General features: G+C 39.2%; 1 protein-coding gene across 1 annotated transcript in view; it reads right to left on the bottom strand.

The window, feature by feature from the left end:
- Window positions 1-3,629: 3,629 nt before the first annotated feature.
- nrip2 (nuclear receptor interacting protein 2) overlaps window positions 3,630-16,185 on the bottom strand; it is a 72,388-nt gene continuing 59,832 nt past the window's right edge. Inside the window, exons 3-6 of the mRNA XM_085375970.1 lie at window positions 10,900-10,982; window positions 9,156-9,262; window positions 5,734-5,786; window positions 3,630-3,814 (exon numbers count right to left, since the gene is read on the bottom strand). Coding sequence (XP_085232096.1) covers window positions 3,698-3,814; window positions 5,734-5,786; window positions 9,156-9,262; window positions 10,900-10,982 — 360 coding nt within the window. The 3' untranslated portion in view covers window positions 3,630-3,697. The remainder of the gene's footprint in view (window positions 3,815-5,733; window positions 5,787-9,155; window positions 9,263-10,899; window positions 10,983-16,185) is intronic.

Here is a 16,185-nt window from a genome sequence, read left to right as displayed (position 1 = left end):
GTTATTGGTGTGTTCCTTTGAAAGAATTTCTAAAAGAAACAATTATCTATAAAACATCAGATACACAGCTCTCAGTTCAGATATAAAGACTTCTGTCTTTCTTCTGGTTTTCTTTAAAAACACTTGAAATGTTTTTGTCTTGTGCTATAGAGCTAAAAGGACTTGATCTTACTACATATTCAATGGGAATTGGCTTGGGTCTCTGTCATGGAAAAAAAGGGCAGTGCAGCAAGATGGGAACCTTCAATGCTCAGGCCAATCAACTGTCAAAGGCCCCTGGTGCTGTGGGAACATCTGCTTCCTCTATTCTAACATGACATGCTTCTTTATTTAGCAAGATGTAGCAGTGAAGGGCACATACATGGGTGTCTAGTTACTGCAGAACATGGGAATCAGTGTTCAGGCTGGTCTGTCTAGTGGAGTCCTCCCACAGCCAGTCTGCTGAGATTTTTTTCCAAATAGGCTCATCACTCCTCTGTGTTGTGTCTCCTTGTCATAAAATTATGAATGCCAAGCTAGCCAGAATACATACTTTATTAGGCAGAGAAAATACTGTCCAGAAGAAGAAAAACACCAAAAATAAATTTCTGTCATACATCGATTCCTCTCACACGTCATAGGAAGGTCACTAATACAACAAAGAGAAACAAATATTTCCAATCTGACCACCAAGAATAGGCTAGATGGTTGCTGTAGCACGGTCAAAAAGCGTGGCGCAGCTCGAGTGTTGTTAAAGCAGAGCATGATGGTGCTTTCGGTGAGCACATCTGAGGCAGCTTCCTTACTCTCCACACTATGAAAACACATACAAGAGAGGCAGGTGGCACTGTAGTGGGGAGGCAAATCAGCAAACATGAGGCATCAAGAGTGAATAACATCAGCCAAAAAATGGTGGCAAATACACAAAGAAGATCAGTTGCCTAAATGAAGATAAGCTTGAAGAGGTGCCTTGGCACAAGTGCAGCCTTAGCCGAGTGGTTAAAATCTCCTGAAAGAGTCAGAAAGGGAAGGCAGCGGGGGTCGGCTTTTGGCAGCTTGTTCTGACCGGAGCTCGCTGTACCAGTTTGGGGATGATGGGACCTGTTCCACTTTTTTCCCCACGTGGAGCTGCTGTTATAAGATGGCAGAAAACCCTGCTGTGCTTATAACACACACATCCAGCCCCTTCAGACTTTCAACATGACACAATCAGACTAGTACATAAACATGCAGACTTATACAAAGGCAGAACTTTACAAAGTCATGCAGATGGAATGTTTTGATATTTCTGACTCTTGATATATTTAACCGGCTGGCCTTAAGTCTATTTTTATATGAGGGGATTTATAGGGAACTACCATAACTCAGTCTAGGCCATCGTGATGGGCTGGAAAGTGTGCTCTTGGAAAACATAACCAAATCAGTCTCTTTATGAGGGAAAAAAAAGAATGAAGGGACTTTACAAAGCTAAATATATCTACTTAAGAAATGTTTCCTTGGATCTCTTGAAATTCTCTATGAGAACCGGTCCGTGTCTTTTAAGGAGGTAGCCTGATCCACACTTAATTACACTAGAATCCTAAGCTTCTCAACATTTTCTTTTAACACTCAGGAAATAGCTTGAAGACTCTCTTCGTTTTATATGAGGCGTGTCGTGTCTTAAATGTAGTTTGGGAAATGTGCTTAATACAGCTTCATACAGCATACTGATGACAGCGAGAAGTCTGACACCGCTCTGTCTGATAAATATAAGGCAGGAAATGTTGATTTACAAAATCCAGCCTGGCTTGGTCCAAAGGTGAGAAAAAGAAGCCTTCCAGCACCAATTAAAGCCTCACTAATGAACATGTTAAGGCAATATGTTAAATCCACTGATTCCAGGGGTACGAGGTAAGATAGGAGTGGACGTTTGTTAGCTTGATGCTCTTCTTACACACAGGACCATCTGAAAGAATAAAGCTATATCATCCAATAGAGTTTAAGGAGTGCAGATAAAGATTAAAAATAAGTGGAAATAAATGTGCACTTTGCTGAATACATGCGTAACTATTGGAAACTGTTAGTTAAAAATAATGAGCAAACAGATGGGTACAAGTTAGGGATAGATGGAGGAAAACTATGTAGCTGCAGCTGTGGAATAACAGGTTAAAAATGGCTAAAGAGTGGAAATAAAGCATTTATGTAATTATTACAGTTGAGGATAAATGTGACATAATATGCAAAATTCCCACATTTTCATTTTTTACTTTTGTTTCCTAAAATTTGAAAATTTTGAGATTAACATGAAATAATCAGTTTGTATTTCTCAGTTTTCTATGACTATATCTCTTGAACATGTCAAACTCTTTGTGTCTTTTGAATGACTATGGTTCAGTAACCATTCAATTTAGGTAGATACACGGAAATTATTATATCACTGAGGGAGCAGGGGTTTTCCCCTCGTAGGTGAAAGTTTTGCTGGAGGAGGATTTGGGGAAAAATATTATGCTGTTTAATTGCTGTTTATGCATCAGAAACTGTTCGGTATACTATGTTTTTTGCATTTGCAGACAGTTAAGATAACAAACAATGGAAATACTGTTTTTGTGCACAACTGTGATTATTTGTTAGCAAAACTGATAAAATAAATTGATAATACCTGAAACAGATTCATAGCAATTCAAAGCCAATAGCTTTAAGTTATACATAACCAGGTAAAGTTACTGATATTAAATCAAATATTTAGGTAAAGAATTGAACTAAAAAAAACAACAACTTTAAAATAAACATTAACTTTATAAACTGAAACTTATGTATAAAGAGCTAAAACTTGGAGTGGTTGAAAAACACAATCATTATTTTGCCAAATTTATTGGAAAATGAAAGAATGGTTTGATGTTTCTAGCTAAACGTCACAGATGGTGTAAGCGGTGGACGCCTGTCTAAGTGGATCAGTCTTAATAGCTTTTCAAATAAATGGTCAACACACATAGTTGATAAATACTAGAGTATGACTAATGTTTTGGATCAGTTGCTAAAGTATTTGCTAGAAGAAAGTTAGGTTGAATGAGCAATCTGGTTTCATCTATAAAAAGCTTTAAAAAACTTTAATATGCTTATATTCGTTTTTGTCAGCCTTTATATTACGTACAACTTTTATTTTGTACATTTAGTGTTCGTATGGTCTTCAGAAATTAGCTGTAATATGTTAAATAGTGAGTTTTAATGGTGCTGATAGGCTAATGTTGTTGCTAAACATTTCGAAATATAAAATTATTCCTTTAAGAATATCTTAAGTGAAGTTGTTTAACTTCACAATTAACTTGTTTTTCATTCACTCTATGACTCAAAGTATTTTTACAGTTAAATCACAAAATATTCCACAAAAAATCACTTTAAGGATTATTATGGTTTTCCCTTTTAGTGCATTGGCGTATTTGAACAGCTCAGCAGACAAATTGGTTTGAATATATAGTCTAATCACAAAGAATGATTAAACTTACAAGACTGGATTTTCCTCTGTTTACTAGACTAGTTTTATATAAGAGATAATCATGGTGAATGTCTTAATTCTACCAACACAAAGATGTAAACTCAAGCACGACTGATGCGAATGCTCATCCATGTTCTGGCAGTGAGAGACACGGTGACCCCACAGCCCAGACATGAACAGCATCGTGCCGCATTGCTGCAACCGAATAGGCTTTAGGAGGACGTGGTCCCTGCTGCGGAGTCGATCTCACAGGTTCTCGTTGGTGTCGTGTTGGCACTGGCTGTCGGTCAAGGGGTTCAGGAAGGGCAGATCCTCACCGCAGCCCTGCAGCTTCAGGACCCGACTGCTCAGATCCAAACAGCACTATGAGAGGAGTCACATGGGGAGACATAATTAGTACGCTAAATATTTAACCACAGGTGGCCAATCTTGTTTCACAACACACATGAAAAGTTGGATAGTTTATTGCACTTAATACCTCCAGATATATTTCAATTTAATAATCTAAGATGGAAAATTGTGTGTATTCTTAAATTCTGCTAGAGTAGTTTTGCATGATTCATATCCAAAATAATCAGCTTCTGAAAAAAGCAGCTGTAGGTCCCTTCCCTCTCCCTATACGCCAGTTTTCTTCTGATCAGAAGCAAAGTCGGTGTTGTGGCTTCTGAACTCAAAGCCAGAGCTGTGAGTCTTAGAAACAAGTTTGGAACCCCATGGCAACCACTGGTCACTATGGAAACAATGCTTATTCCCCAACCAGTTGACAAGTCGTTGCTGGAGGTTGCCAGCAGTTGCTAGGTGAAACTGGTCACAAAGAGGTACAGAGTGCTGCATAAAAAGAAATCTCATTAATTGCTTTGGTTCCTAACAGAATGCTGCAGCCTGTAGGTCACATGGAAGATACAGGCTTGTCTGCAACTACTTGCCATCTCTAAAGTAAAAGTTGCACCTTTTTAAATGTCTTGGTTGCAGCAGCAGTAATCATAAGGTCTTCGACACAGCACTGTTTTTGCAACCACTCGCCAACTGGTCAGGGAATATACTTTTTTCTCTAGTGACCAAGGCACAAAAAGGCAAAGTGGCATCATGTGACACCCCTTCGATGAGAATGTATTGGCTATTACTGGGTTCAACAAATGAAATTCAGCTGAAAGTAAACCAGGAAGCTGCATTTTGGGCACAGATTTACTCCATCTTTGATATGACTTAAGTCAAAAATAGACCTGGAGGGCAACCTGTGGAACGTTTCTGAAACAGGCCCCCGTATTTTCGGCATGATTAGCTCCATTGAGTGGGTGGAGACAAATGTCAGGGGTGATTTGTGACATAAAGATAGCAGCAAGCGTGAAAGGAAAGGTTAACAAGCTGGTAGTGAGATCTGCATTAATCCAGTATCGAACTTTATACGGTGTAATGGGAATTATACCATAAATATCCATTCATTTTGTTGTGTTTTTATTGAGTAATTTGCTTCATTTTTCTGATTCTTCTGTTGTTGGTTGACCATAAAGCCTCCCTATCATTGAACTTGATTATGTCATACAAGTTGAAAAATGAATGATAATGAATTGAAATTTAAAGTGCAGTCTAACACTTTCTCTATGAAAACAAAAAGACTTGGAACATTGATTTATGAAAGCAGGGATGTTTTATTCTTCGTCCTTCTGTTAAGCAGCTTTTATATTACATTTGTGCTGGTGCAGGTCATTAATCACAATTACTAACACTGCTTATGAATATTTGCAGGGAAAGCTAAACACCGGAATGAGCTCGGAGCTAAAATGTTCATCTTACCTCACACAGTCCTTCAGGGCTGATCTACAAAATAGGAGCTCATGTTCTTTTCACACCCTGAAGTCTCACTTTAATTAGATCTTCCAGGAGATAACTAGTTGCCTGATTATGTAAAGCTGAAATAAACGAAGGACTGCTCTCAAACTGCCAGCTTGTCTTGTGATTGGATTTAGATGTCATATTTCAAATGTGAATATTAAACATTTCACATCACAGAATGTCCAGAATCTCCTCATGTGGGATTTATCTGCACAGCGGGCGCCCGATTAAATGCTGTGCTATAAAAACAACACGACCCTTATGCAATAAGAACCGTCATATTTCCCCCTTACATGTTCAGTTCTATGAGAATATTTCTTCTTCTCCTCTTTTTGGTTATTTAAAGCTTTGTGACCATTACAGCTTAGCTGAGTCTGTAAAAGGCCACGCACACATCAAAAGATGCAATAAGGCTCACAAAATATGAGAAAATGAAATGAGGATCTTACATTAAGTTCCAAAAGAGTCTGCAGACCCAGGCACAGCTCGAACGCCTCGTCCTCTGAAAGGGAGGAAAAGGAGGAGAGAGATAAGGGCAGAGGGAAGAGAAATACATAAACTGCATTTCAGTGCATTTTGTAAGCTGCTTCCATTTCTTAACACCTCATCTGAAAATGCATTCATTAGCCTGAATCCAGGTTAAGTCATCAGCATGCTCCATATTCATCTGTGTTAATGAGCGCTGTTAAGCATATGTACTTGTGTGGGTGGTGGCAACGTGAGAATTTAATGCACACGAAGGACCCTGGATGCAGGTATAAGGGATTTAGAGTCGGTGGAGAAAGTCCACAAAAAATACAATAATAACAGCAAGCGGTCTTTTTTTTGTCTGTGTGAGGACTGAATGTTTTCACAGCAAGGGAAAGGTAAGTAAAGTAAGAGCAATTGCATGACTTAAGGGCTCTAGATTAACTTTAAAGGAACATTTCAACATTTACAAAACAGATTCTAGCTCCTTGCAGGGACTCAGATGAGAAGACTAATAGCTGCATGCTGGAAGCAGCGTTTTTAGTTTTAGATTTAGTGTAGCTCTGTCCAAAGGTAACAAAATCCACCTAAAACCACCCCTGAACCTTTTATAAAAAATAAAAAAAATGAAATAAAAGTAACTACTACTTAGTTACTACTTACTACTACTACTTAGCTGTAGGCTAAGCTTGTAACAGGGTTTATTTAAGGTTATCTTAGACCCCAGTCACAGGAAGCGACAGGTGTTTGCAGGCAAGTTTTCCACTCAAACTACTTTGCAACAACGGCAAAGTTAGGAACAAGGTTAGGATTCATGTCAGTCTGTATGTTATCTACAAAGCTACACCAAGGAAACTGTTGAAGCTGTTTTGAGAAGCTAATGCATTTACATAAGTGCTGCAGGAAATAACAAATTCGGTCTACCACTCATTTACACATTTGTCCTGACAAACTCAACCCACCATTGGAGTGGGGCTGCCACTCTCACTATGATTTTCTTCAGATCATCAGGTAAGTAATCCAATAGCGGGCGCCATATATCCAAAAAAATATCATCGTTGCCACTTAATTTTGCACTCAGTCTTTCCATTGGTAAAACTCTAAAGATTTCTTTATACCACTGAGTTATTGTTGGTGGTTTTTCATTAATCCAATTGAAAAGAATACATTTTCTTGCCAAAAACAATAATTTACATAGTAGTATATATTTGTTTTTATCTGGAAATTTGTTCAGAATTGACAGCCCCAATAAATACTGAGATGGATCTTTTTGTATTCTGCTTTTAAATATACCTTTTAATTCTTTTGTTACACAGAGCCAGAATTTTGAGCAAGTCCAAAGACAGTGCAAGTAGGACCCCGCCGCAGATTTACATTTAATACATTGTGCAGACCTGCTCGGATCAATTTTATTCAGAAAAATAGGCGTTCTATACTGTCTATGTAAAATTTTATATTGTATTTCTTTAAATATGTTACTAAGCAATAAAGAATGCACAGATTGTATGCACTCACTCCAGGCATGATCATCACAATGACACTGGAGGTCACCCTCCCAACTCCTAATCAGTTTTCCAATATTATGTTTGTTTAAACCAGAGATGGGCAGTACTGTAATCCGATTACTTTTTTCAAGTAACGAGTAAAGTAAGGGATTACTATTGCAAAAACGGTAATTAGATTACCGTTACTTTCCCGTAGGAACGCTACGTTACTGCGTTACTAAAACCGTGATTTTTTTTTGTGAGAATGTCTCATGACAGTGATGTAAGCGAGTGCTACGTTCGTGACAACAGCTGTGTACAGATCAACAGTGGATCATATATCGAGTGCGGGAGAGAGTATGAGCGTGCAGCGTTTAAAGCGTGGAAGTACTGACCTTTAAGTTTGATTCCATAAAAAGTGACAAAAACATTAGTGTCTGTTGTGCTGGGAAGAAAACTTCTTTTTACAGCGAAAAAAAACCCCTAAACTTCCAAGCAAGCACCGAGTGCGCAACGACGTAATGGGAAATTCACAGAGAAACTCGCGGATTCTTCCACCTGCACCAGGGTAAACCTCCGCCTAAAATAGAGCAACAGGACCGCTAGTCTTTGATTTTATTTATTTTCTGCTGTGTTTCACTTGCATCTATTTGAAAGAGTGAGTGTAAACACACAAAAAAAATATTTTATGTGCTGGAATGTGCAGAAAATAGGTTTAAATATTAAACAAATTTCTTCCAGTCAGAGAATGTTGCATATAATTAAATTTTTGCTTGATGCATAAAGTTAAAAGATTAAAACTAATAAAACAAGTTTTAAAAAGAGACTTTTCCATTTGATTACATTTTGTGTGATGGATTATGCAGAAAAAGTAGAATTGGGCTGAAAGATCTATCGCTTTATCACTTCTTCAGGTTGTAAATCGTGTTTTTAAAAAGTAACTAAGTAACTAAGTAATTAAAGTAACTTGACCAACACTGGTTATAACCTTGTAGTGTATTGTAAAACTGTCTTTTAGTACTATTATCTGCATTTAAGTGTAAAAAGAAATTTTCCATGGGTCCTAGTTGCATTGTATTGTGCAAAGTATCAAAACGTGAAGTAATTAGGTGACGAGCCTGTAAAAATGCAAAAGAAATCCATTTGATGTATTCCATATTTCTTTTGGACCTGCTCAAAAGACATACAAACATTCCCATTAAACACATCACCCACCACACATATTCCTGCACCAAACCATCTCTGAAATATTACACTTTTCATTCCCGGTGTAAAGTGCCGATTATTTATAAAAGGTGTTAGATAACTCAGTATAGGATTACTTTCAGTGTATTTATTCATATCACGCCATGTGTTTAAGTAAGTATCAATCATTACTTTGTTATGTTTTTTAATATATTTACTCACTAGTTCGCTTAGGAGATTAAATGGCGAACATGTCCAGGCTTCAAGGGGATTCTCTGTCTCTTTTAGATATGCGTGGATCCATTCATGTATAACTCTACTTTGACATGACCAGTTATACAGCAAAATGTTAGGAAAGGCAAGACCCCCTTTATCTTTGGGCAGCTGTAACGTTTTCATACATAATCTGGGTTTCTTACCCCTCCAAATGAACTTTGACAGATCTTTTCAATTTCTTTTACAATTTTTTTGGTAAGAGTTATTGGGAGCATTTGTAAGGGATATGAAAGCCGTGGCAACACGGCATTTCTATTCCTTAAAAACCATCGTGCCAAAAGTTTAATAGATTTTGGTGAAATTTGCTCCACACTTACCTCCACCCACACACGTGAGACCTTCAGTTCTCATTTATTGGCATCAAGAGTTCATACACAGCTAATGTTATCCAGTTTAAGTCAGTGGTGAACTTTAAAAATCTTGAAATGGTATTCATGATTTCACTGTGATATTTTTACCTTTAATGTAAGCTGAACACTGGACTCTCTGTGTTCCCAGCTGCAGCTGCAGCTCCGTCACCGAGCTGTTCACGTCGCATGGTGAACTGGCCTGTCTGGGCACCAGTCTAGCAGCACACACAGAGACACGCACACACACGACGACAATGAAGAATATCTTCATCAGTCCAAAAACAGCCTTTGTGGGTGTATCATGTCAGTACACCTACCTACAGCAGCTTCACCTCACAAAAACAAAGTGCATCTGATTTTTATTAAAATGTCAATCAAAGGTTGGTGCTGCTGGGATTTTATTAACTAGGATCATAAAAAGCAACAGAGGAGCAGATTTTCACATTCACGTACTCGCAGACAAACACTTGTTTACGATTTGGAAAATGAAGTTTGCCGAATTAACAATCAAACGTTTTTTTTCCTGTGTAGCAGTGGAAGTACTGAAAACTATCACTGAAAAAAAATCTTCAAATCGAGAGGATTCAGAGGGAGGTTCTGTAGCCTCTGCACTCCTTCAGTCTGTTGTACAATATCACATTTTAGCAACAATACTTTTGACACAAATATAATTCCAATACATAAAATCAAGAGAAGCACCAACAGTTGCGTTTAAGAGTGAATGTAAGAGGATTTCCACATGTGTAATGCAAAGACAAGTCAGAGGATTGGGACTAAAATATGTAGCCTTAAGAAAACCGCTCATCAGTGAGGCTAATCAGAAAAAAAAGGCTTCAGATTCTTAGGGAACATAACTTTTACCCTGTTCCAGAGTGATTGGCTCATCAGGGAAAGAAGAGAAGTCGATGACATGATGCTCCCAGCATGCCTGGTGCTTAATGAACAAGCCTGTGGGAGCAGTGTTATGATCTGAGGTTGCTTCAGTTGATCAGGTTTAGGTTCAGCGATCTAACTACCTGAATAAATGTATGACCATGTTCTTCCATCAACTTTTTTTCTTCCCTTATTCCTATAACAATGCAAGAATTCACTTGGCTCCAATTATGAATGAGTAGTTCAGGGAGCAAGGATTGAGTCTGGACCATAACCTCACTGAGTCTTTGGGATGTGATGGAGAAGTCTTTGCATTGAGGTCCAACTCTCCCATTATTAATGCAAGAGCTTGGTTAAAAAAAAAATTAATTAAACTCTGACAGAAATAAATGTTGCGACATTGAAAAGGCCCGTTAAAGCAATGCCATGGAGAATTACGCCGTCGTTAAAGCTAAAGATGGCCCAACAAAAGAATCTGAGTATGTGCTTTTTGTTTTTTTAAACTGTCTCTCAGCGCTAACCACATTCTACACAGGCATGCGGGTATTAACCTGAACTTTATCCACATTTGGCAAACTCATGGTGTAAACGGCTGCACAATATTTGTAGGGATAAAATGTAACTTTGTCATAGAACTGACTCCTTACTTTAAAATGGAAATGATTTTCTTTTTCTTAAGGAAAATTACGAAATAGCCACCAGAAAAAAAAGATCTTTATTATATATTTGAAAGTTTAAAGACGACATTAAGATCACATCTTTAACAATCTGGAGAAACTTAAGAGCTTTATGTTGTCATTCAGATTTCTCTTTAAAGCTCATTTATTTAAATCTACTTCTTCTGTGAAGTGTCCTTTCTTCTATCCTTGGTTACTTTTTTAATCACTTCAGTATTTGTACTGAGCTGATGTGTTTCTCAGAATAAATTAAGATGCTAATATTAGGTGCATGTGCAGTGAGTGTTTAGAGTGTTTCTTACCCCAGCCTCTGACAGCAGGAGGTGGAGATGTGGTTGTGTTGGCTGCCGGTGTTGATGGATGCCTTGACTTCAGTCTCGCAGCACTGTGGGGAGACAGAGGGGTGATTTTTGGTGTCACAGTGTTATTTTTTACTGCTTCATTTTGGGACCAGTGCATGCAAGGAAACCAGCCAGCATGAACAGCACATTAGCACATTAACTATGGAGAGCGTATAAAGAACGCTGATCTCTCCTGTTTTGAATGAATCTTTTTGGCTGCCATATGCTCACGACTGCCAAACTGAAAAAGTACTTTCAACTCTCAATCAGGTTGGGTTGTGCAAACAAAACAAATATTCCAGTAGTGGAGTATTTCTAACTCCACTGTTGTTTTTTGCTATTTTGTCTGCTTAGCTTGCTCTGTACTGACTCTCCGTTGCTGCAGGTGTTTAGCTTTTTCATACAGTTAAAAATAAACCACCCAGATTATTCTTCATTACCTCCATTACAGGTCTTGAGGTGTTAACCATTAGCTCTATATTAGACTCAAATTGCTGACAAAAGATCTCAGTTCCTCAGTTTGGACAATGATTTTTTTAGAAACATGCATGGAGTGCAGATTTAACACATTGGCCAAGCAACTCTCTGTGTGGAGAGCAAAGTATTTGATGTGGGGGAAAATATACAGTTCACAAACTAATATCCTTCAAGTTAGAACAACAATATGAAAATTAAAAATTATTATTCATTTTAATATCATGTTCTCAGAATTCCAAAAAACAAGTCATGGCCCCCAGTTTTTTTTCCTAGGGGCCTTAATTTTTTTTTTTTTTTTCTTTTCCAGTACATATGCCACTTTGAAAGCACATGGACCCACCAAAGTCAGAAGGACAATTTCCCAATTTGGGAAATAGGATCATTTGATTAGAATTTGAACCTAACTGCTCCAGCTGTTGCGCCAATTCTTTAAGATGGTTAAAAAATATAGTGTTGTTCTATTGTTTGAGTTACTCTATATGGACAAAAGTACTGGGTCTCCTATACATTGCACCTGCATGCGCTGCCTTACAATGGAAACCTATGTCAAGACGCTGCCAGCACAATTCCTTATGTTGATATTAATGCCACAGAAAGTTTGCAGTTACTGAGTAGGCAGAATGCGGGTGGCTTTTATACACTGTGTGCACCTCAACACTGTGAAACCCCTCACTGTACATGATCTACTGTTTAATTACTGAGGTGCTACTTTGCAACAATACCATTTAAAGTTGATGGTGGAATATCCAGGAGGGAAGAAATTTCACAGACTTACTTTTTGCAATGGTGTAATAAGCCAGCAGTTAAAAAGGCTACTGTAGCTTAACAGTAGCTAGCTTAGCAGCTTGGGTCAGCTAACACATCTGATAAATGCATAAATGTTTATACATGCAAGAATAAAATAAGAAAAATATCATGTTATTATGTGCCCAACAAAAATGCAAATGAGTGAATTCCCAATGTATCAATATAGTCTTTTAATCATCAAACTTTTGTCCTGAAAGTACATGTTACATGCTAATGTGAGGTTTGCCCTAATTAACATTGACAGCCTGTTTTATCTCATATTTTCTCAGCTGCTTGTAGTCCACTTTAAGCGCTTTTTTGTATTTTCTTGTAGTATTTATGCTAACCTAACTCACCTGGCGATAGATTTATATTATTACATAGATTTATATGAACAAAGTTGCATCCTATACCCACCAAAAAGGGCATTTAAGTACATTTCCTTATCTGATTTTAAATCCAGAGTTTTACAGTAGCAATGCAAGCAGGCGTCTTTTGGCCCAATTTCCACTGACATTTGTACTTTTCTTTATCTCACGGGTGCCCTGCTGCCTGCAGGGCGCCTCATGTCACAAAGACATGTTTCATCTTTTGCCAGCAGATTGTAATGGTTTATTAGAACTGCAGTCTGCAAAGGCCTCTTCCCATTCAGCATCCTCTGAGGTGATTTCATGCAACATGTCCATGTTTATGGAAAGAAAGCAAAGTACTGGATTAATGAGGTACATACAGAACATATGGCAGAAGCAATGTGCTGGCACCACCCCCATAAGTGAGCATCAGGCTCTTTTTAGGTATTTTCCACCATAAGATGCAGATATATATCAAAGATTCTCGGTGTATTTATAAACAGATTTACTTTCAGATCAAGTAAAGCTTTAGTAGCAGAATCTTTGGGCAATTTCCAGTCATCAACAATCTGAAATATAGTCATCTGTTTCATCTCTCTTACAAATCTAGGACAGTCAGCTTGAGAAAATAAGGCATTTAAAAACACTCGAATGGTTAGTTTCTATAATTTGCTGATGTTTTAAATAAAAGTACAACTAAAAATACTCAGTACAAGTTCACAGGAACACAACATCCTGCATTTTTTAAATTGTATCTTGTAAATAAGGAGTCAGTATTTTAATATCATGAAAAGAGAGTCTTTCTGTTTTAGATATTGGACATATTTTCAAACATCCAGTGTTCTCTTGTCCTTCTCTTCTCGTTATCTCCTTTATAAGTCAATACCTTATCTACTTGACCCGAGGATATTCCCCCATTTGGAAGTAAACACGTTGATTTTCCATTTACCTTGTTTTGATCCCTCTCAGTCTATGCAGACCGAGCTGACTGAGCAAGGCTTCTTTGTCCTCACTGGCTTATCAGCAGACCCACAAACCTGCTCTTTTGTCCCAGGCCGGTAGTGCAATAATCCCTCCCCATCCCTGAGGTTTAAAAATAGCAGCCAAACAAGTAACTAAAGAACACTTTGCATTTAATAAGTTGATGATAAAACCCAGCAAACGCACACCGAGTAATGGGTGAAAACGCTGAATCCACTGAAAAAGTGGACTTAGAGAAACTGTGTGATATTCTCCCACAGGGATGAGAAGCTGTTTGATCTCTGTATTGATTTCTTTCAAAGGATAAAATACAGTTATGTCCTTGGTGTTATGCATGGCCACAATTCTCCAAAATTCAAATTCAAAAGGGCAAAATATTATAGTATCAAGCCAACGGTTATAGACAAAGTATGAAATATTCTGCCGCATGTGTTACTACAATTAAACTAGAAGGAACAATAAATCCCGTAGTGTGTTACTGTGCCTTTCAGTTGTTTCCAGTCTATGATGGCTATGGCACTCAAGCTAGAAGACGCTGTAAAAGTTTTGAGAAGCCGCTCTTTCTTTATGTTTTGCTTCTAAACGAGCCGGACTTTCTTGTAATTTCTTTAAGTGGTCTTGAGCAACAGTTCTTCAGGCTTTCTCAGGGTCTTTCACTAATTTTCAGTCCAGTCCTTGTACCTGGCCAGATTAATTTTACTTGGTCTAAAAAATAATTTTAAAAAATGCACCTAACTCAAGAGATAAACCACTGTTGTGTATACAGAAAACAAAAAACTTAGGAAAAAAATCTATTTTAAGTTTTGATAATTTTTCCACGTGACAAAGGATCCTAAACACACTGCCAATGCAGTAAAAACAAACATGGATAGAAAAAAACACAATGGAACAAAGTCATGGATTAGCCTCAATCAGAGCTTCGTCCTTGGTATTATTGAAGCAGTGTGGGATTGTCTGAAGTCATAGCCTTGAGAACTGTATAACTGAAGACTACTTAAAAAATGAGAGTAAAGCTGCCTGAAAGAGTTCAGGCTGAAGAATAAAGGTGGTTTAACCAAAATATTGACTTTCAAACTCATTATAATGGCACTAACTCTGCGTTTGTCTTGTATTTTATGTTTCCATTTTTGTTTGCACATTTCAAAAAAATTGCTGCACGCATTTCCAATTTTTCTGGCAAAATACAAAGAAATGAGGGACGGCTCAAGACTAGTGTTAACTGCACAGTATACAGACTCATATATATCCAGATGTGAGTGATTCATAGTGGGAGGGTATTTTCTTATCCTGTCCTTTAGGCTTTTGGAAATTTCCAGTTTGCTGATTTATTGTTTATCACTTAGTTTACATGTGAATTTTAAACACAAAGAAAGATGAGAGATGAGTTTTTGAATACACAGCAATGGGTTGTCAAGAACACCACCAAATCAATCATTGGGTATTTGTCACGGCTCGGGGCAGCGGCCGTGTGAAGAGTGGAAAGGAGGACTCAAATGCAGCACTTACTCAGATGTGAAGGCGATTTATTGACAATACCAAACATAAAGTGGAGATGGCAAAACAGAACTAAGGATGAACTAAACTGGGCGAAACTACACAAAGGAGTGGCAAACCTGAACATGAAGGGAGAACAGCAGGGAGAGCACGCAGGGGATTTCACAGGGTATGAACACAGACGACGCGACGAGGAACAGAGGCAAACACACACCATAAGTACACAGAGAGACACTGGGAAATCACACGCAGGTGGGAGACACAGCTGGACCTGGTTAACCTGACGAGACAGGGGAACACTGACACCAGGGACCAATAGAGGGAGCACAAACCCAGAACCCAGTATCTAAAATCCCAAAACACAAACCATCCCAAAACAGCCCATGAATAATAAAGAGAATAATAACAATAAAGAACACAAACACAAAGTCACTGAGTCATGGCCGCAGGACCATGACAGTACCCCCCCCCCCCCCCCTCAAGGGCTGGCCCCCGACAGCCACACAAACACGCCACCAGACCCGGGCGGGCGGCAGGGGGTCCAGGACGGAGGGACCGGGCCACGACCAAAATGGAGGCCCCAGAGACCCAAACAAACGTTCACAAAACACACAGGGGAGCAGAGTCCGAAGCACAGTTCAGGTGGCCGGGCTGGGGCCCGATAGCACAGGAGGCCAGGATGGGACAGTTCAGGAGGCCGGCCACGAAGAAGGCCGTGGCGGCGCGTAAAGAGTTGAGGAGGCCGGCCACGAAGGAGGCCGTGGCGGCAACAACCTCGTTTAGGAGGGCGGCCACGACGGCGATGACGACCAGCCAGCAGCCTAGAAAACGGCCAATGAAGATGAGGTGCCAGACGCGGACCGGATGGTGGTGTGCCAACAGTGGAACCAGGCACAGATGAGGAGAAGGAAGAGGCAGGACCCGCTGAAGCCAAACCAGGCGGGGCTGGAGCTGATGCGGCGGGCGATGATGCGGATGCTGAAGACGCTGCTGCAGGCGATAATGCGGGCACGAAGGCTGGGCCAGACGAGGATGCAGACACGAAGGCTGGGCCAGACGAGGATGCAGACACGAAGGGTGGGCCAGACGAGGATGCAGACACGAAGGCTGGGCCAGACGAGGATGCAGACACGAAGGCTGGGCCAGACGAGGATGCAGG

This window comes from Diplotaxodon limnothrissa, linkage group LG17, assembly GCF_057381915.1.
Source record: "Diplotaxodon limnothrissa isolate DT_005_m linkage group LG17, D_limnothrissa_male_GT1.1, whole genome shotgun sequence".
NCBI classification, from domain to species: domain Eukaryota; kingdom Metazoa; phylum Chordata; class Actinopteri; order Cichliformes; family Cichlidae; genus Diplotaxodon; species Diplotaxodon limnothrissa.
This window is presented reverse-complemented; position numbering and strand designations above follow the sequence as displayed.